Consider the following 22,500-nt stretch of genomic DNA (forward strand, 5'->3'; position numbering starts at 1 on the left):
GATGTTTCTTTACAATAAATGTAAACACCCTGCTTTGTTTATGAAAATTGTACACATTGTCATGTGTCAAGCTGAACAAAATGACCAATCGTGATTCTAGATATTTCAAAATCTGTGGACATTTCTCTTTTCTCATTATGTAGGTCATTTTGAGCACATTTTGCAATGTGACCATTGACCTCGAGCACACGGAAAAGTAATATAGATCATCCCCATTAATAGGTTGATAACCACGCCTCTCGGACAATCGTTGCAACGTTAACAATGGCAGTGATTGGTAGACAAAGCAAACTCCGAAGGTTTTACAATCGATGGTTTGTGTTTAAGTAAAATACCAAATGCTTTACCGCTTGGTCAAAAGAACTAACACAGAAAACTATGTATAAATGTAAACGTTTATAATCTGATCGAGAAAATCGTGTGATAACTAGTCACCCATTTGGCGGTATAAAAACAATAACAATGGTCAGAGAGAGGTCGATTTCATTCACGCTACTGTTTATAAACAGCCAACTATGTTTGTCCGACCACGTGTTTGTGTGTTGGTCCGTCATACTAACGGATGGCAATGTTGTGAGCCTCTTAGCCTAGCGCATACTATCTTTTCAGTTTAGTGAGAATTGCTCATAAACGCGGATGGCAAAAAGCAATAACAAAGACCTGAGTGACGATAACTTCATACTATCCACATTTTTTTGTATTTCAGATCTGGCATGCAACTTTGGACCAACCAATAGCTGTAGCACAAAATACTCCCATCAAGGATTTAAAGTAAAATCTGGAGGATATCCTCAGGGAGCAGTCAACCCTGGTAAGATAAAAATCAATTTTTTCATAAATGATGTAGAAAAAGCTAACTTCTACCCCTACCGCACTATGACAGGACTGTCCTGGGACGAATTTGTCCTGTCCCACTGAAGAAAGCTTCTATTCAAAACAGGTACCGCACTCGGGACATACCTCGCGTATCGCTTGCTCAAATGCATTATCAATTTGGATGAAATAGAGGTTGCACGTTTCTGTGCTTTACTACTTAGAAAAAAAAAGATAAATATTAAATTGAAAGAGAAAACAATATTGGGTGCATCCTTTAATGACCCAAAGATTGCTCAAGGGTCAATTCCATAGACTATGGTAATCTCCGATCTTATCCTAAAATGTTTTTCTTGGAATCGCCTCACTTTACCCAGGTGCAAATGTGTACCAGTTCGCTGAGGAAAGCATATTCAGAGGGGGAAAAGCCCATTATAAATCTGATCATGTTTTGACTTTTACACAATCTGATCACAAGGCATATGAAAAGTCTAGCCAGCATGAAGAATAAAATGTATCAATTTTCTTTGTTTAGAACCACGATGGCAGCCGTTGCTGGGCGACATGACATCAGACTATTGAATCCAATTGTCCGCTTCACGCTATTGAAACCGAAATAATCTCCTGCACCATTGGCTACAAGGGTCTAAAGGAGTTAATTTGTCTTACAACGAGCCTTTATACAAACTTTATCGTGTGATAACTAGTCACCCATTTGGAGGTATAAAAACAATAACAATGATCACAGAGATGTCGATTTCATTCGTGTTATTGTTTATAAACAACTCAATATGTTACTCCAAGCACGTGTGAAGGTGTGTGACAAATTGGTGGTGGTGATGATGATGATGATGATGATGATGATGATGATGATGATGATGATGATGATGATGATAATGACGACGATGATAATGATGATGATGATGATGATGATGATGATGATAATGACGACGATGATAATGATGATGATGGTGATGATGATGATGATGATGATGATAATGACGACGATGATAATGATGATGATGATGATGATGATGATGATGATGATGATGATAATGACGACGATGATAATGATGATGATGGTGATGATGATGATGATGATGATGATGATGATGATGATGGTGGTGATGATGATGATGATGATGATGATGATGATGATGATGATGACGACGACGACGACAACATAAATATAGATAGTATGCAGATGACGTCACTCAGGCCTTTGTTATTGTTTTTGCCATCCGCGTTTGTGAGTTGTTCTCACTAAATTGTATTAACCAGACTATAAAAGTTCATGGTTACACAGAGTTTGTGTGTTGGTCCGTTATACTTCCGGATGGCAATGTTGTGAACTCCTTGGCCAAGCGCATTCTATCTATATACATCTATCTATAGATAGTATGCAGATGACGTCACTCAGGCCTTTGTTATTGTTTTTGCCATCCGCGTTTGTGAGTTGTTCTCACTAAACTGTATTAGCCAGACTATAAAAGTTCATGGTTACACCGAGTTTGTGTGTTGGTCCGTTATACTTCCGGATGGCAATGTTGTGAACTCCTTGGACAAGCGCATTCTATCTATAGATAGTATGCAGATGACGTCACTCAGGCCTTTGTTATTGTTTTTGCCATCCGTGTTCTCACTAAACTGTATTAACCAGACTATAAAAGTTCATGGTTACACAGAGTTTGTGTGTTGGTCCGTTATACTTCCGGATGGCAATGTTGTGAACTCCTTGGCCAAGCGCATTCTATCCATAGATAGTTCGAAGATGACGTCACTCAGGTCTTTGTTGATGTTTTTTGCCATCACGTTTATGAGTAATGCTCACTGAACTGTATTAACCCGACTATAAAAGTTCATGGATACACACAGTTTTGTGTGTTGGTCCGTTATACTTCCGGATGGCAATGATATGAGCTTCTTAGCCAAGCGCATTCTATCTATAGATATTATGCGCTTGGCTAAGAAGCTCATAACATTGCCATAGCGGACCGACACACAAAACTGTGTGTATCCATGAACGTTTATAGTCAGGTTAATACAGTTCAGTGAGCATTACTCATAAACGCGGATGGCAAAATACAATAACAAAGACCCGAGTGACGACTTCTTCGAAATATCTATACATGAAAAAAACAAAACACCATAATATTTTCCTCGTGAATGTCTCCCCCCCCCCCCACCCTTTCTTCAGGGTATCTCAGCTGTGAACCAAAGAGTGTGAGCGATAAGTGTACCATCATAAGTAAAATCCAAGCGGCAGCCACGAACGACGTTTGCCTAGGTATAAATGTTTATTTTGACGGAATCGGGGTTGACCTGGAGTTCAGATTTGCGGAAGAGACAACACCAAACAAATTTCCCAATTATCAAAGTTTTAATACAACTATAAATTCTTCCTTGAAAAAGAACTGGATAAAAACACAAGGCACCATAGCTAGCAACAAAAGGTTTATTGTAAGTATTGCAAATGAAAATGATGATTCTAATATTTTTAAAAAATAAAATGTGATTATGGTGACAATGGAGATGATTGTTAAGATGATGATGGTGATAATGTTGTTGTAGAGGATGATATTGTTTTCGATAATGATGATGATGATGTTGTTGTTGATGATGATGATGATGATGATGATGATGATGATGATGATGATGATGAGGAGGAGGAGGAGGAGAAGGAAGATAATTATGATGATGAGTCTTAGTATTGGTTGTTGTTTTGTTGTTGTTGTTATTGTTATTATTATTATTATTATTATTATTATTATTATTATTATTATTATTATTATTATTATTATTATTATTATTATTATTATCATTATTATTAATAATAATATTGTTATTATTCTATTATTTCCCCGTGTGGTGTCCGGGGTCCCTCAACTGAGAGGGTCAAGAATAGCCCAACGCCAAGCCAGCGTGTCGTAAAAGGCGACTAATGGTGTGTGATTCCCCCATCTTTGAGTCACCTGGTCCTCCAGGTTGGGGGTTGGCAAAGGGTTAACACCCCTTTCCGTTAAACTCAAACCGTTACAGAAACACAGACAGACAAACCAAATCCTTTTTTTAGCTTGGGCGACCGAAGAGTTTCTGGAATTACAGAATTTATGAAGGACAACAGACAAAGCCGAAAGGACTCTGCTGACCCGATGACGTCTTCGCCAAACAAGCAGCTTCGAATTGCGTCGTGGAACGTTCGCACCATGTATGAAGCAGGAAAAAGCTCTCAAGTTGTGACTGAGATGAGAAGATACAGGCTGCATATACTTGGAGTAAGCGAAACCCACTGGATACAATCCGGACAGAAACACCTCAAGTCTGGGGAGAAGATTTTATATTCAGGGAGAGGGGACGGGATTCATACACAGGGAGTAGGAATAATTCTAAGCAAGTTTGCCCAGAAGTCACTGAGAGGATGGGAACAATGCGGAGAAAGGATCATCATGGCGTCCTTTACAACACGGAGTAAGAAGATCAGCATGAACATTGTACAGATCTATGCCCCAACAAATGATGCAACAGATGAGGACAAAGATACATTTTATGGTCTGCTACAACAAGTCATTGACAAGTTGCCAAGGAAAGACATCAACATATTGATGGGAGATGCTAATGCAAAAGTGGGACAGGATAACGTAGGCTATGAAGGTATCATGGGACGTCATGGCATGGGAGAAATGAATGATAATGGTGAGAGATTTGCAAATTTCTGTGCATTCAACAGTTTGGTGATTGGAGGATCAGTGTTCCCCCATAAGAGGATCCACAAAGCAACTTGGGTCTCACCAGATGGTGTGACAGAGAATCAGATTGATCATTTTTGTATCTCTCGTAGATTCAGACGTTCATTGGAAGATGTGACAGTGCGGAGAGGGGCAGATGTTGGATCAGACCACCACCTGCTATTGGCAAAGCTTAAGCTCCGACTCAGAAAACACGGGCCAGATCACATACAAGAAGAAAATTCGAGGTGAATGCACTTGATGGGGAAAAGAATGAGGAATTCAAACTACAATTGAGTAATAGATTCCAACCTCTTACTGAGCTCGAGGAGGACATAGATGTAGAGTCACATTGGGCAAAGATCAAGGAAGTTTACATAACAACTTGCCACGAGGTATTGGGGGTAAAGAAATCGGAACATAAAGAATGGATAAGTCCAACCACCTTGGACCTTATTGAAAAGAGGAGAACAAGGAAGGAACAAGTGAATGCAAGCCGAACAAGGGCTTCAAGACTGGATGCACAAGAGCAGTATCGAGCCATAGCTAAGGAAGTCAAAAGATCTGTGAAGAAAGACAAGGAAGCATTCATGAACAGACTTGCAGAGAAAGCAGAAGCAGCAGCGACTGGAGGACACATGAGGATCCTTTATCAAACTACCAAGACACTTGCTGGAAAATATGGGAAACCAGAGGTACCAGTCAAAAACAAAGATGGGAAAACTATTTTTGGAAAAGAGGCTCAATCTGAACGATGGAGGGAACATTTCAACTGCCTTCTGAACAGACCACCACCAGACAACCAGCCAGAAATTTTGCCTGCAAGGAATGAGCTACCAATTAGCTGTGATCCACCATCGATAGCAGAGATTGTGGGTGCCATTAACAAGATGAAAAGGGGGAAAGCTGCTGGACCAGACCAGATTCCACCGGAGGCTCTAAAAGTTGATGCGGAAAGAAATGCTGAGGCCCTGCACCCACTATTTGAGAGAATCTGGAATGACGGGATATTCCCAAAGGATTGGAAGGAAGGACATCTTATCAAGCTTCCAAAGAAAGGGGACCTCAGTAATTGTAATAATTATCGAGGCATCACTCTTCTTTCTATCCCAGGAAAGGTTTTCAACCGTATTATTTTAGAGAGAATTAAGAATGCAACAGATGCTAAACTGCGGGACGAACAGGCAGGTTTTCGGAAAAACCGTTCAACCACCGACCAGATTGCCTCTCTGCGAGTCATAGTGGAACAGTCTATAGAATGGAACTCTCCTCTTATTGTCAACTTTCTGGATTACGAGAAGGCTTTCGACAGTATTGACAGAGCAACATTGTGGAAAATTCTGGCACATTATGGACTCCCTGAAAAGATAGTAAACCTCATTAAGGAAATGTATGAAGGATCAAGTTGCAGGGTTGTACATGAAGATCAGCTGACTGACAGCTTTGAAATTAAGACTGGTGTCAAGCAGGGATGCTTGCTCTCTCCATTCCTGTTCATCCTTGCCATTGATTGGCTAATGAAGGAAACCTCCAAAGGGAGAAGAAATGGGATACAGTGGACCCCCTGGACACAGTTGGATGATCTGGATTTTGCAGATGATCTGGCTCTTTTGTCCCACACCCAGGATCAGATGCAAGCAAAAACCACAATTATAAACAGCCTCTCGGAATCAATTGGTCTAAGAATACACCCTGTAAAGTCAAAGGTCTTGAGGATAGGTACGCGTCAAAGGGAGCAGATCAAAGTAAAAGATCAGGAACTCGAAGATATAGACACTTTCTGCTATCTCGGAAGTATAATTGACAAGGATGGAGGCACGGAAGCAGAGGTGAAAGCACGAATAGGAAAGGCACAGGCTGCATTCACATCTTTGAACAGAGTTTGGAGAACTAAAGATATCTCCCTTCAACTAAAGCTAAGACTTTTCAACTCAAACGTGAAGTCTGTCCTACTGTATGGATGTGAAACTTGGAACGCATCACAGGCATGTACAAGGAGGGTACAGATTTTTGTAAACAGGTGCATGCGTAAGCTACTCAGAATAAAATGGATGGATAGAATAAAAAATGAAGAAGTATGGAAAAGAACACAGCAGAAACCAGTAGGAGAGGATATAGGAAGAAGACGATGGAGGTGGATTGGACACACGCTTAGAAAGAATGACTCAACTATAACAAAGAAAGTATTGGACTGGAACCCTCAGGGCAGAAGATCAAGGGAAGGCCACGAGGAACATGGAGAAGAATTAAAGAAGCTGATATACAGAGAAGTGGTAAGACCTGGAATGAGATAAAAAAGTTGGCTCAGGATAGAGAAGGATGGAAACTGTTTGTCTGTGGCCTATACCCTGACCCAGGGTGAAAAAGGCAATGATGATGATTCTATTATTATTATTATTATTATTATTATTATTATTATTATTATTATTATTATTATTATTATTATTATTATTATTATTATTATTATTATTATTATTATTTCTTTGAAGTATTATGACTTGAGCATCGATTTCTTTCTTTGTTTCACGTTTATCGCAGGTTTCCTTTGTCGCCAAAAAGAAAAATCTGAAGGATGTGTTCCTGGTGGACAGGATAACTGCGACAGACGGCCAGTGCCCATAATGGCGAAGGTAAAAAATTCTATCGTGCGGCTTTGTGGTCTTGTGGTTTTTTGTTGTTTGTTTTGAATGGTTTTACGGCGCTTGCAACACATTTAGGTTATATCAGCGCCAGTAAAAAGAAAGAAAATGGGATAGTAAAAAGTTCTAGAATTACAGTTAAAGCACCCAAGAGAAAGTAAGACAAAGGGGAACTGGGAACAAATAGGGATTAGATGTAGATTCCAAGAGCATACTATCAAAGTACTTAGTTTGAGATCACCAATAAGTCTCATCTGGACACAAGCACGGCCCCCACTAAGAGGAATACACTTAAATGTTTACATTATAAATTATAACAAATATAATAATACATAACAGAGAGATGATTTACAAGGAAAAAAACATCATCTCCCAAAACAATAACTATGCATTTGACTGGGCAGAACTTATGAATAGTTTACTTAAACGCTTACAAATGTGTAATACAGGTGCAGTTCGCTTTGCTCAGTAATAGGATTCAACAGTCTGATGTCATGTCCGCCCAGCAACGAGCAGCTTGATTCTAAACAAAGAAAATCGGTACTTTTTATCTTCATGCTGGCTAGAACTTTTTCACATGTCATGTGGTCAGAATATATAAAAGTCATAACATGATCAGATTTAAAATGTTTTTCTCCCCTGGATACACTTTTATGCTCGTTGGAGAATCATTTCATAAGGTCGTCCGCCATTGTTCCGATAGTTTAGTTACTAAGTTACTATGCGCCATTACGAGGGAAGTGACGTCACGATTGTTGAACCAAGCAAGAAATAGAACCGAAACGCTAAACCACAACGAATCAAAATCTATATCTAGCATTAAACACAACGTGTACATACATGCAAGTCTGACATCCGAACCCGATTATGGGCCTACTTTAACATTGTTGTAATGAATAATACTGTGCGTCATTGGGGGGGGGGGGGGGGGGGGGATTTCTATAGCATCAATGACCCCATAATGTATTAGGTTATTATCAGACTTGCAAATAAGGGCACGTCGATAATGCTACCATAATAACCTACTTAATTTCTTTCTTTTTTCTTTTTTTCAATTTGACAAAAGAATAATCCATTTGATGATATTGACAAAATATATTTGAACTTTTTTTTCCACCAGATCAGTCAACCAAGCCAGATAAGAATTTAGTTTAGAGAAAATGTTAACACTATATTTCGGAAATTTAAATAAATTCTAATTTTAGTTTTGGTCTCATTTCTTTTCTCTAAAATTTCAATGTTAATTAGATTTAAGCGTAAATAAGTAATAGAAGAAGAAATAAATTATGAAATAGTATATGACTTGTCTATTTTTTTATTACTTTTATTTGCTTGTGTATGAATGTGTGAGATTGCGTAAATGGTGTGTGTGTGTGTGTGTGTGTGTGTGTGTGTGTGTATGTGTGTTATAACATGAAAGGTTTTGCGACGCTTGCGACACATTAAGGTCGTATCAACGACAGTAAAAAGGAAGAAATTGGGATAGTTAAAAATTCAAGAATTACAAATAAAAAACCCAAGAAAAAGGAAGAGAAAGGGGAATTGGTTCAAATAGGAAACAGATGTAGATTCCAAGAGCATAGCATTAATGTACTTAGTTTGATATCACCTAAAAGTCTCATCCAGACACCAGCACAGGATCCCACTAAAATGATTACTACACTCAAATGTTAACAAGATACAGTTCAAAACAAAAATAGATAGATGATTTACAATGAAAAAATATATCACTTCCCAAACTAGTACCAACTAATCCAATTTAAAGTCAAAGACAGACAGCAGCTCATAAAAAAGAAGATATAGGGTGATAGAAGGTGCATCAAGTGACCTCCTTCTCACCATGGGAGGTCAAAGACACACCCAGGACCTCTCAGTTTGTATGAGTAGAAAATTCAATATTCCAAGAGCACACTATCAAAGTGCTTAGTTTGAAATCACCTAAAAGTCTCATCCAGACACAAGCACAGGTCCACACTAAGAGGGATATTCAAATGTTTATAAATCATATATATATATATATATATATATATATATATATATATATATATATATATATATATATATAAACAAAATATAATACAGTGCATAACAGAGAGATGATTTACAAGGAAAACAATATCATCTCCCAAAACTAACTATATATTTGACTGTTTCCCTCCCAGCTAGGGTATCTGGCCAGGGCCAGGACAAAACCAAGTAATTTCCTCCCAAGACAAAGACAGAAAGCATGTTGGAAAACAGATATAGGGGTATAGAAGACACAGTAAGTGCCTACACAGATCAACGGATTATATATGAATGAATGAATGAATAATAATAATAATAATAATAATAATAATAATAATAATAATAATAATAATAATAATAATAATAATAATAATAATAATAAAGTGGTCCTTCAGAGCCATGAGATGAGGCCCATTGAGCCGTAGTTTACCCCGGTTTCTATAGCGTGAAACGGACAATAGCAAGTGCTTGCTATCCTTTGGATAGGACGCTAGTCTATCGCAAAGTACTTTCCACCAGAGCCAACAGACCCAGCGACCCAATCACTGCTGGGTGAACAGGGGAGTAAGAAACCATCTCGACTGCACCCGGGATCGATCTCAGTTCCTTTGCGTGTGAAGCGAGTGCTCTACCAACTGAGCTATCGGGACCCCCAATAATAATAATAATAATAATAATAATAATAATAATAATAATAATAATAATAATAATAATAATAATAATAACAATAATAATAACTAATAATAACTAACGTATGTCAAGAAACAAAAACAAAAAACACCCAAAGATTACCAAAAGAAAAAAAAAGATTTAAAACATGAAAAAAAGCAAACACACACCCCCCTCCCCTTTCCCAACCCAACCCATATAAAAGAACAACCAAAAGGCATAAGCAAAAAAAAAAATCATAAAAATTAGAATATGAACCAAAATGCAACAAACACAAACTATAAAATTTAAAAAAGAATTAAAAATAATAAAAATAATAAAAAAAACCCTTCCCATCTCGTCAAAAAAAAAAAAAAAGATTCCCCCGCCAAACAACCATAACATAAAGGGGAAAAAATGACTTAAATGAAAAATGCGTTTGGGGTTGATCAAGATGTTTATTTTATTTCAACGACTTTAGAAGGGACAATAAACGGTCGACGAGGGAATGAAAACATAAATCAATATCAATATCATGTAGGCTGTCGGTTTGTTCAAAGTTTTGATTGCGTGTGTGTGTGTGTGTGTGTGTAAGCATGTGTGAGAGATAGATAGATAGATAAATAGATAGATAGATGGATGGATAGATAGATAGATAGATGGATGGATGGATGGATAGATAGATAGATAGATAGATAGATAGATAGATAGATAGATAGATAGATAGATAGATAGATAGATAGATAGATAGATAGATAGATAGACACACAACGAGGTGGGTAGTCGAACTTGGTACCTTGTGGGTACGAAGCAAAGACCATATCGCTGAGCCACGCTGTCCCATTTGACTGTAATTACTTTTACCCCATCATTATTTACAGTTTTCTGAGACAAATGATAAAGCACGTATTATTAATAAATCTAATGAGTTCAGGTAATTTTTATTTTTCTACACGGTAGTGACAGTTGAGTAAAACTAATAAAACATGTCCATATTCTATTAGATTGAACAACTGAGTATCGTGGAATGGGGCGACTAAGACCGGCCCCCTAATGCCCCCCCCCCCCCCCACCAACCCCCACACACACAAACCAGATTGAAAGCTATTAAACAAATATTGGCCATTTGGCCACTTTTTAAAGATCTTTATATGATGTATCTCGTCAATGAAATAATTTTTTTTTAATTCCCTTATTTTTCCCATAAGTGAAAATTTGTCTTCAGGGTCTATTCCATAAGAAGACTGGAATAACCCAGGCACCAGCCGCAGTGCAGCGTCGCAAACTGGGCTAGGGCGAGGTGAGTTGCTCAAGATCTAACAGCGCAGCGGGTATTTGAAAGTGGGAACCTTTCGGGTTCAAAGTAACGATGGTACAGCTGAGCCTCGCTGTCCGATGTTCTTTTGCTAAAGTGTAGGGAAGGGCGAACTCTATCAAATGATGTACATTTTATCATATTTATTTAATATCTTTCAATCTGGGGGGAGGGGGGGGGGAGTGGGGGGGGGTGCTCGCTGTCCGATGTTCTTTTGCTAAAGTGTAGGGAAGGGCGGACTCTATCAAATGATGTATATTTTATCATATTTGTTTAATATCTTTCAATCTGGGGGGAGGGGGGAGTGGGGGGGGGGGGGGTGGCACATTTGGGGGCTGGCTTTAGTCACCCCATCCTGCGGTATATCATTTTTTTTTCTAATTTGTTTGGTTTTGTTTGTTTTTGAGGATTTTACGCGCTTGCAACACATTAAGGTCATATCAGCGCCAGTAAAAAAAAGAAAAACAGATGAAGATTCCAAGAGCATACTATCAGTGTACTTAGTTTGAGATTACCTATATATCTCATCCTGACACAAGAGTACCACTAATAGTACTCAATGAATAATAAGTATAGTGCGGCTAGTGGTCCTAGTGGTTAGTGAACACTCGCTTTCGGATCGGAAGGTCCTGGGTTCGCGCTTCGCTCGGCGCATAGTTGAGTCCTTGGAGAAGGCTCTTTACTCACATTCTCTCACCGTACTCAGGTGTAAAATGAGTACCAGGTCGTTAACAGCGTTGTCTCTGTCCGAAAAAAACATTTGTAACATCGCCTACCAGGTGTCATGTCCCGTCCTAAATGTTCAATGTTGCTGTTGGCCAGGGACCCCTTGTAAAGCGCCTTGAGCACATTTGGTGGATTTTGCGCTATAGAAAAGCTCATTTTTTTTCAATGCTAGAATGTTTCGCCATCGTCGTCGCTGTGATATTGTCGTCATCCCCAAGGCAACCATCTACACCAGTCATTCGTCCTATTCTAGTCCTATCTTTGATTTAAATTTCAAAATTCAAAATTGAGTTTTCATATAGCGTAATATCCACTGAATGTGCTCCAAGCGCTTTGCAAGGGGTCGTTGACCAACAGCAACACGTAACACGTAGAACGAGACATGACGCCTGTCAGGCGATATTACAATTTTTTTTCCGGACAGAGACAACGCTGTTAACGGCCAGGTACTCATTTTACACCTGAGTACGGTGAGAGAATATGAGTAAAGAGCCTTTTCCATGGACTGAACTATGCGCCGCTCAGAGCGTGGCTCGAATTCAGGACCTTCGGGTCCGAAAGCGAGTGTCATACCAATAGACTACATAGCCGCACAAATTGGATTGTGCGGCGATGTGGTCTATTGTTATGACACTCAACTTCGGATCGGAAGGTCCTGGGTTCGAGCCACGCTCTGAGCGGCGCATAGTTGAGTCCTTGGAAAACGGCTCTATACTCACATTTGTCTGTGGTATATGATGAATACCTGGCCGATAACAGCGGTAAATTCAATTTTATCAACCTACTCACTTCCACATTCAATAAATATTAACATTTATATAGCGCATCTCCATGAAATTACTATGCCCAATGCGCTTAATATTTCATTTATTCAAACAACAGGTCATATGAAACGATATTTCCATTTCGTATAGTACCAATCGCCTGTTAGACGTCCTTGCTTTGTAATAACACTCTGTCAGTGCCTAAAGCCATGTATTTATTCAAACCTGAGCCAAGTGGGGTAACTTGTGTCAAGTGCCTTATTCAAAGACACCGCTCTGGTTGTGGTTTTTTTAAAGGGTTTTATGGCGCATTTAGATCAAACCAGTATAAAGCGAAAGAATAAAATTGTCAACAACAAAAGAAACCAAAAACTATAGAATTACAATTAACCCTAATCTCATGACGTGCCCCTTTTACTCCTTAATTGTAATGGCGGGGGGGGGGGGAGCTTTTGTTACCCCATGACAATATATAGATAGTATGCAGATGACGTCACTCAGGCCTTTTGTTATGGTTTTTGCCATCCGCGTTTGTGAGTTGTTCTCACTAAACTGTATTAACCAGACTATAAAAGTTCATGGTTACACAGAGTTTGTGTGTTGGTCCGTTATACTTCCGGATGGCAATGTTGTGAACTCCTTGGCCAAGCGCATTCTATCTATATAGCACCCAAGAAAAGGTAAGACAAACGGGAGTTGATTCAAATAGGGAACAGATGTAGATTCCAAGAGCACACCATCGAAGTGCTTAGTTTGAGATCACCTAAAAGTCTCATCAAGGCACCAGCACAGGATCCCACGGAACGGGACATGACGCCTGTTAGGCTATAGATAGTTCAAAGATGACGTCACTCAGGTCTTTGTGATTGTTTTTTGCCATCCGCGTTTATGAGTAATGCTCACTGAACTGTATTAACCTGACTATAAACGTTCATGGATACACATAGTTTTGTGTGTTGGTCCGTTATACTTCCGGATGGCAATGTTATGAGCTTCTTAGCCAAGCGCATACTATCTATATTTTAATTTTTTTCTTCCGACAGAGACAACGCTGTTAATAGCCAGGTACTCAGTTTTGGGGCAGCGAGACTCAGCGGTACGGTCTTTGCTACGTACCCGAAAGGTACCGTTGATGTGGCCTTGAGCAAGTCACCTCAATTTGCAGCGCTGCACTGCGGCTGACGCCTGGGTTATTCCAGCCTTCCCTTGGAATAGACCCTAGAGACAAATTTCCCCTATGGGATGAATAAAGAGAATAGAATTTTATTTTATTTTATTTCATTTATATGTTCAAAACAAATTATATAACAGAGTGATGACTTGCATGGGAAAACCTCCCAAAACTAGAGAACTTTACATTTGGCTGTTTCCCTCTCTCGGGATAGGGCCAGGACTAGACCAAGCAATCCAATTTCAAGACAAAGACAGAAAGAGCATTTAGAGCATTTTATAACGCAACATCCACTAAACGTGTTCAAAGCGCTTTACAAAGGTTCCCTGACCAACAGCAGCAAGTATCATATTATAGAACGGGACATGACGCCTCTAAGGCGATAATAAAACGCTGTTAACAGCCAGGTACTCATTTTACAACTGAGTATGGTGAGAAAATGTGAGTAAAGAGCCTTTTCCAAGGACTCAACTAGGCGTCAAGCGAGGCTCGAACCCAGTACCTTTCGATCCGAAAGCGAGTGTCATAGCACAAGAAGATTACATACCAGCACAAAGACAGAAAGCAATTCAGAAAACAGATCCAGGGGGATAGAAAACAAAGCACTTCCTGTCCAACATGGGTGGTCAAAAGATTCCATCTACCCACCACATCTGGACCAGAATTTCCCCGATCACTGTCACCCATCCGACCACTGGCCACGCTTAACATTTCTTGGCTTTTGTGACAAGTCTAGACAGGGTACCGTTGAGCCACCAGGCCATATGATACCATTGAGAAGTCATGGGTCATAATAAATTATAGTTAACTCGGGTTATTCTAATTAGCCCGACGTGTACTTATTTGCAGGTCTGATAACCGAACGCATTATGGGTCTGACTAAATCTTTATTCTCTATTGTCTTCGGGCACTTTCCTACTCACTTCATTTCATGTTATGATAAACATAAGTGCCTGCTCCACTCACTTTTCTGAATTAATATTTCACCCCAAATACCGTAGCATACTCAATGTCTCAATCGTTTCTATGTTACATGTTTATGTTGGGAATACTGGCTATTAAGCTTTAATGCTAGCCAACTAACTGTCTTGGTTTGGACACCATACTCGACACGATAGCCTGAGCAGGACAGTTCTGCAGGGCACAGTCGAAGGCCAGCGCAGAAGAGGGCTCCAAAGGAAGATGTGGCTGGACAATATAAAAGAATGGACAGAGATGTTGGTTCTGGAGCTGCTACATAGGGCTAGCAAAAGGCAGGCATGGACGAAGACTGTAACTTCTGCTTCACGCAAGTCACCCCGACGACCATCCGGTCATGGGATTGAGATGAGATGAGATGATCTAACTTCTCTATTGTCTTCTGGCACTCTACTACTCGCTTCACTTATTGTTATGGGTTTGATTTAGCATTGTCGTAATGGACTTAATTGTCGTCGGTTTTAAAGTACTTTCATGACAACAATGAGGCAATAACAATTTGGGTCACAGACCTGAAAAAAAGCACACATTGAATTGGATCCATTTTGATCATTAGCAGATATCCTCCAACCCTCCCCCCCCCCTCCCCAACAAAAAACCAAAAAAAAAAAAAAACTAAGAAAAGAAAGAAGAAGTGGTAAAAATTAACATTGGTCTTAAAAGTTTTATTCAAATTATATTTAACTGGGCAGACGTGTATATATATGCAGGTCTGACATCCGAATATCTTTATGGACAATAATTTGCGTAATTTTTTTGAGATATCCATTACAACAATGAGCCCATAAGGAATTGGGTTATCAGATCTGCAAATAAGTACACGTCAAACTGGAGTATTCAAAATATCAACCATAATTTCAGAGACGTCTTTCAGTAATAATTCAATATTGCACATTAATCAGGGGGTTTCAAAATGAAAATTCGTAAGTAAGATAAATAGCCTTTAACAACAAGCTGTCTTTTCCGTTTAAAAATTGAAAGAAAAGTAGCAAAATAATCTTTGAAAATAAAACAATAATAACAACATCAATGCCGTACTCTGGAAAAATCCATATTTCAAAATTTGGTTGTTTTGTTTTTTTACACAGAGTACAGAGAACATTGAACTGAATGTCAAAATTATGCTGTTATATTATTTTTCCCAAATTAAAAAAAAATAATTCTATTTTAACGGTATTAACAATATTGTCTTTAGACTCAACACCTATAAAATATAATCCAGACTTCAGCCGCAGTGCGGCGCCTTAGAGTTGAAGTGAGTAACATGAGTTAAGTGTCTAGCTGAAGGAGATTCTGTTTCATAATGGACAGAGTCGCTCAGCGGCACAGTCTTTGCCTCGTACCCCGAAAGTTACTGAGTTCAATCGCTCGCTGCTGCTGCGCTGTGTGGCCTTGGGCAAATCACCTCGGCCTAGCTCAAATCGCGGCGCTGCACTGCGGCTGACGCCAGGGTTATTCCAGTCTTCCCTTGGAATAGACCCAAGAAACAAATTTCCCCTTGGGGATGAATGAAGGGAATTTTATTTTTATTATTTTTAAGCGGATTATTGAATACCTGATCCCCCAAGTGCTAATCTAACGCGCTATCCACTTGGCTACGTTAGACATTGTAATACTTATTCAATCCAGTATTGATATTTTTTTTTTAAAACATATAGAACAATATCCACTAAACGTGCTCAAAGCGCTTTACAAAGGGTCGTGACTAACAGCAACATGCAACGTGGAGAACAAGCCTGTTAGGCGATATTATTATACTCTGGACCTTCCGATCAGAACGCGAGTGTCATACTACAAGACCACATAGCCGCACAAATTGGCGGACAGCAGGAAAAACATTCTTAAAGATTAAGTTAATATCATAAATGAGTCATAGATTTTACTATACTTCACCTCTTCAACTCAACCCTAAAATACCAGATATTGTAAACATCATTTATTCTTGTTATTGATATATATATATATATATATATATATATATATATATATATATATATATATATATATATCAAGCGCAAAAGATTAGACTTTGAATAATAACTGTTCAACAATGACAACTTGTATGGTGCAGATAGTAATGATGATGATTAGGATGATGGAAGTGGTGGTGATGATATTAATGAAGATGATGATGATGATGATGATGATGATGATGATAATGATAATGATGATGATGGTGATGATGATGATAATGATGATGATGATGATGATGATGATGATGATAATGTAATGATGATGATGATGATGATGATGATGATGATGATGATGATGATAATGTAATGATGATGATGATGATGATGATGATGATGATGATGATGATGATGATGATGACAATGATATTGTAATGATGATGATATAATGATGATGATGATGATGATGATGATGATGATGATAGCAATAATAATAGTAATAATAATAATAATAATAATAATAATAATAATAATAATAATAATGATAATAATAATAATGATAATAATAATAAAATAAAATAAAATAATATAAAATATCACACTGTTCCCTCCCTATTATTGATATCTTGACATTAAAAAACCGAATGCAATCATTACAACAATTGACGTAAGAGAGCAATGCAAAGCCAAGCCCCCACTGAAGTCCAAGTTTTGACACGTTTGACAGCACTGTTGTCCGTATCGTTGACAGGACGTTTCGTCATTGGCCAATCCTCGACAAGTTGTTCCAGACAATTTATCGCCATATTCACAACCTGTGGATTTATAATTATAAATCACATTTGAAGGCCACAGGGGAAGATCGATCAAAGTCCGAAAGTCCCTTACTGTTCTAATGTCACAATAATTTGGTATTAACATCAACCAAGAGCTTGTTTTTTATATGCATCTGACTTGTAGTCAAAATATATACGTTTAGTAATTCACATTCAGTTCAATTTATATATCATGTGGCGTTTTCAAATGGGTTTCCAAACTTTAATTTTGATTTTCTCAAAAGCTGAAAAATGTGACTTTGATCGTTTTTCCCCTGTGGTCTTCATTTATATAGCACGTTTTCAACATTACATAATGCCCGGTGCTATTTGATTTTTTCTTTTAACTGTCCCTTACCAGTCATTTTCAGAATTTTCCCCAAAACTTCACACCCACCCAACACAAAAACAGACATTTCTAACTCAAACAGAAAAGATACAAACACATTCTATACATAATTTTGTTCGACAATAATATGACCTCTATTACAGAATGTCAAGTTTTTATAGCTAAAGCAAAAAGAAATGGAATCTGGATGAGAAAAGTGACGGTTGCATCGTAACAAATGTGACGATTTTCCAATAGGTGGTAAGGAGATGGTTAAACGTGAGTATTTATAAAGTGCAATATCCACTAAAAGTGCTCAGATAAAGATCTGACCAAGTGTGTATGAAAGGTGGTAGCACGTCTGACCGGTAAACCAGAAGGCCTGAGGTTCGATTCCCAGTGAAGGTAGACTGATTTTTTTGGGTTGTTTTTTTTTTCTTCTATTTTTCTTTCTTGCTTTATCTTACACTGCTGCCTGCTCTTCAATGTCTTAATTTGATATTTTCTAAAAGTGCCCAGAATGCTTTACAAGGGCGCCGACTACATAATCTCCATGCAATTAAAAATTGTAGCATTTATATAGCATAACATCCCCTAAACGTGCTCAAAGCGCTGTAGAAGCGGTCCCTGGCCAACAGCAACACTTAACATGTAGAACGGGACATGACGCCTGTTAGGCGATATTACATTTTTTCGGACAGAGACAACGCTGTTAAAGGCCATGTACTCATTTTACACTTGAGTACGGTGAGAGAAAGTGAATCAGTCGAATGGTGAAAAGGTTTGAACTGAGATATTGCCAAGTTTAGTTAGAAGGTCAATTTTTATCCAAAATGAGTTTTTGTCATAAATGATTAAATCAATCCTTTTTGTACATCCTCGGGATATATCAAAGCTTAATTTCACTTCTAAATATGTTTCACAGCTATCTAGTCAAGTTGAAAAAGTATGAAATTTGAGAAAAGTTGCTGGATACCTTTCCCATACACCTGACCATAACTTCATGAAAAGTGACATTACGAATTTTGAATAACGATAGTGATAGACCAAACAGTTTTCTCACAACGCTTAAAACCTTTGAGCTTCTCATCGTTTACAATAAAATGACTCAAAATTTAAAATGTTTACAGTAATGATGTGTTGATTCTTTTTCCTGTGGGGAAAATATTCACAACAAACTTGCATTCAGTGGCGTAATATAGATCATCCTCATTGAAAGAGATTCTAGTCCGAGGAGCTTTTTGAACCCCCCCCCCCCCCCCCCCCCCCCCCCCCTCCCCTATCATTCAATGAAATGGTACAATTTTGAGATACTGGGTCGCATTGGCTTTTCTTTTTTACTTACCAGACACATTCTTCCGGAGGGCCGCACAAGTCTTACAGCAGTGATACGCCACTGACGTATTGTAACAACCCTGGACGTTATTCAAGGACACTCTTTGCTCACACGTCCAACCGTCAATCCTTGATACGTCTTCACACTTTCTGATGACGTCATATCCGCACGTTCCGCAGCAATCCTCCTCGAAACGAGTTCCGTCCACTCCGATGATTTTACAGAAATCGGCTGTGCAACCAGTTTTCTTGTCTCCATAGGGGCATGCTGAAAGCAAAAGATTGAATGAAGTTGACGTCACCCAGGTCTTTGTTATTGATTTTTTGCCATCAGCGTTTATGAGTAATTCTCACTAAACTGTATTAACCAGACTATAAACGTTCATGGTTACACATAGTTTTGTGTGTTGGTTCGTTATACTTCCGGATGGCAATGGTTGTAATGGACAATGGACAATATTTTGCTTCGGTTGAGAGTGTTTCCATTTCAACAATGAGCCCATATCAATCGGGGCTGTCAGACCTGCAAATACATGCGCGGGGACAAAACTGTGGATTTAATTGGCTTCAACAGTCGTCATGTCACTTCCTTCACAATGATGCATAGTAGCTTAGTAACTGGTTCTAAACTATCGGAAACAATGGCGGACGCCCTTATGAAATACTTCGACGAGCATAAAAGTTTATCCAGAGGAGAAAAACATTATAAATCTGATCATGTTTTGACTTTTATACATTCGGATCACATGACATGTGAAAATGTTCTAGTCAGCATGAAGAATAAAAAGTACCGATTTTCTTTGTTTAGAACCAAGCTGCTCGTTGCTGGGCGGACGTGACATCAGACTATAGAATCCTATTCAGCTACGTATATATATATATATATATATATATATATATATATATATATATATATATCAAATTGTTCCTCCTTATGAGGTGGGCCCAAGAGTCTCTTTTATATTCTCTCATATAACTTATACAATAGTAGTCTTTCAGAGCCATAGGCCCATGGAGCCGGAGTTCATCCCGGTTTCTATATCGTGAAACGGACAATAGACATTGCTTGCTACCCTTTAGATAGGGTGCTTGTCTATTGCAAAGTACTTTCTACCAGATCTAATAGACCCAGCTACCCATTTACTGCTGGGTGGACAAAGGAGTCAGGGAAAAATCTCTACTGAACCCGGGATCGATCTTGGTCCCTTTGCGTGTGAAGCGAGTGCTCTACCAACTGTGCTATCGGGACCCCCATAACGTATACAAGGGATGATAAATTTAAAATTCATGTTTCAAGGCGTAAAACTAAATTTAGACCATATTCTTTTAAAAATTCAACGTAGAGAGTTAACATTTGCAATAGCATTCAATTTGAAACGAGCAAAATAAAAAAATAAAAAAAAATAAAAAATTGTACAAATCAATCTTAAAACCCAATAAAACAAATTTGAGCTTTTATATAGCGGAATATCCATTTAATGTGATCAAAGCGCTTTACAAGGGGTCCCTGACCAACAGCAATATGTAACATGTAGAACGAGTCATGACGCCTGTTAGGCGAGAATACCTTTTTTCCCCGCAGAGACAACGAAGGTACAACGACCAGGTACTCATTTTACACCTGAGTACGGTGAGAGAATGTGAGTAAAGAGCCTTTTCGAAGGACTCAACTATGCGCCGAGATAGGCTCGAACCCAGAACCTTCCGATCCGAAAGCGAGTGTCATACCACAAGACCACATAGCCGCACAATATCAATGGAACCCACTAAGATAAAGAACAGAAAATTCCGGGCCAACAGAAGGGATGGGTGACTTTCAACTAAAGTTGACTTCAATAGCGTTGACTTTATACGGATTCCACTGTATATTCACCCCGACATAATAAGATGAAATAAAACAAGCATTTATATAGCGCAAAATTCATTAAACGTGCCTAAAGCGCTTTACAAGGAGTCCCTGACCAGCAGTCACGCTTAACATATAGAATGGGACATGACGCCTGTCAGGCGATATCACAACTTTTTTTTCCGACATCGACAAGAATGTTAACGGCCAGGTACTCATTTTACGCCCGAGTACGATGAGAGAATATGAGTAAAGAGCCTTTTCCATGGACTGAACTATGCGCCGCTCAGAGCGTGGCTCGAATTCAAGACCTTCGGGTCCGAAAGCGAGTGCCATACCAATAGACCACATAGCCGCACAAATTGGATTGTGCGGCGATGTGGTCTATTGTTATGACACTCAACTTCGGATCGGAAGGTCCTGGGTTCGAGCCACGCTCTGAGCGACGCATAGTACCGCACTAGTGCACCGTCCCAAACCCACCCGGAAGCTTCGTCACAACACACCGTTCAACTAGATGCTCTGCGGTTTCGGGCTCGTTACCACTTCGGATACATGTTGGACAGGTGGAAAATTTCCCACTGATGCAGTGATCGCCCTGTTAAGCAGGTTCTCCGAAGCTGATTGCCGAAGGCGGGATCCATACTGCGAGTCCACATAGCCGTATTGTTTTGAGGCAACTTGTGATATTATATCAAACTAATCAAAAATGGACATACTTACCTTCTGACTGTTTTTCAATCTTCTTACAAGACTCACAACAGGCAGTTCGTATGTTGGTCTGATAGCAAGTCATAGGTCTGGTTTAAAGGACATTTGTATATATATATATATATATATATATATATATATATATATATATATATATATATATATATATATATATATATATATGCGTGTATATATATATATATATATATATATATATATATATATATATATATATAACTATTGCATGATATAAATAGTTACTAGGGTCATGGTGTAGGAGTGTTATTGTGTCATTTAATAATTAGCACCATCGTAATTGCACCATTCATCATCATCATCATCATCATCATCATCATCATCATCATCATCATCATCATCATCATCATCATCACCACCACCACCATCATAACCATTATCATCATCTTCATAACTATCCCCATCATCACTAGCATCACCATCACCGACATCACCCCCCCCCCCCCTCCTACTCCACCATGCCCATATCCCATCAACCTCACCTTTTACCAATGTACTGGCTACACGAGTACGACCCATCAATCCTGACAGTGGCATCACCAAAGAAACAATCTGTGGACATCAAATTAAGACATTGAGGAGCTGGCACCGACCGGTGTAAGATAAAGAACAGAACAAGTGTGTATGAAAGGTGCCAGACAATGCAAGAAAGAAAAATAGAAGAAAAAAAGAACAATCCCAAAAATTGACCTTCTAACTAAACTTGGCAATATCTCAGTTCGAAGCTTTTCAC

At 38.7% G+C, this 22,500-nt stretch overlaps 2 protein-coding genes across 4 annotated transcripts in view; one reads left to right on the top strand and one right to left on the bottom strand.

Moving 5' to 3' along the window:
• LOC144978511 (uncharacterized) overlaps nt 1-8,474 on the top strand; it is a 14,320-nt gene extending 5,846 nt beyond the window's left edge. Inside the window, exons 3-6 of the mRNA XM_078924679.1 lie at nt 707-811; nt 3,011-3,273; nt 7,077-7,168; nt 8,298-8,474. Coding sequence (XP_078780805.1) covers nt 707-811; nt 3,011-3,273; nt 7,077-7,160 — 452 coding nt within the window. The 3' untranslated portion in view covers nt 7,161-7,168; nt 8,298-8,474. The remainder of the gene's footprint in view (nt 1-706; nt 812-3,010; nt 3,274-7,076; nt 7,169-8,297) is intronic.
• Nucleotides 8,475-15,430: 6,956 nt separating this feature from the next.
• LOC144978512 (A disintegrin and metalloproteinase with thrombospondin motifs 10-like) overlaps nt 15,431-22,500 on the bottom strand; it is a 40,269-nt gene continuing 33,199 nt past the window's right edge. For all 3 annotated transcript variants that reach the window (XM_078924682.1, XM_078924680.1, XM_078924681.1), the window contains 4 exons: nt 22,250-22,319; nt 21,744-21,820; nt 19,185-19,442; nt 15,431-17,511 (listed from right to left, as the gene is read on the bottom strand). In XM_078924682.1, coding sequence (XP_078780808.1) covers nt 17,312-17,511; nt 19,185-19,442; nt 21,744-21,820; nt 22,250-22,319 — 605 coding nt within the window. In that variant the 3' untranslated portion in view covers nt 15,431-17,311. The remainder of the gene's footprint in view (nt 17,512-19,184; nt 19,443-21,743; nt 21,821-22,249; nt 22,320-22,500) is intronic.

The sequence above is a fragment of the Berghia stephanieae genome, chromosome 8, assembly GCF_034508935.2.
Source record: "Berghia stephanieae isolate SIO BIC M18660-M18661 chromosome 8, UCSD_Bste_1.3, whole genome shotgun sequence".
In the NCBI taxonomy this organism is placed as follows: domain Eukaryota; kingdom Metazoa; phylum Mollusca; class Gastropoda; order Nudibranchia; family Aeolidiidae; genus Berghia; species Berghia stephanieae.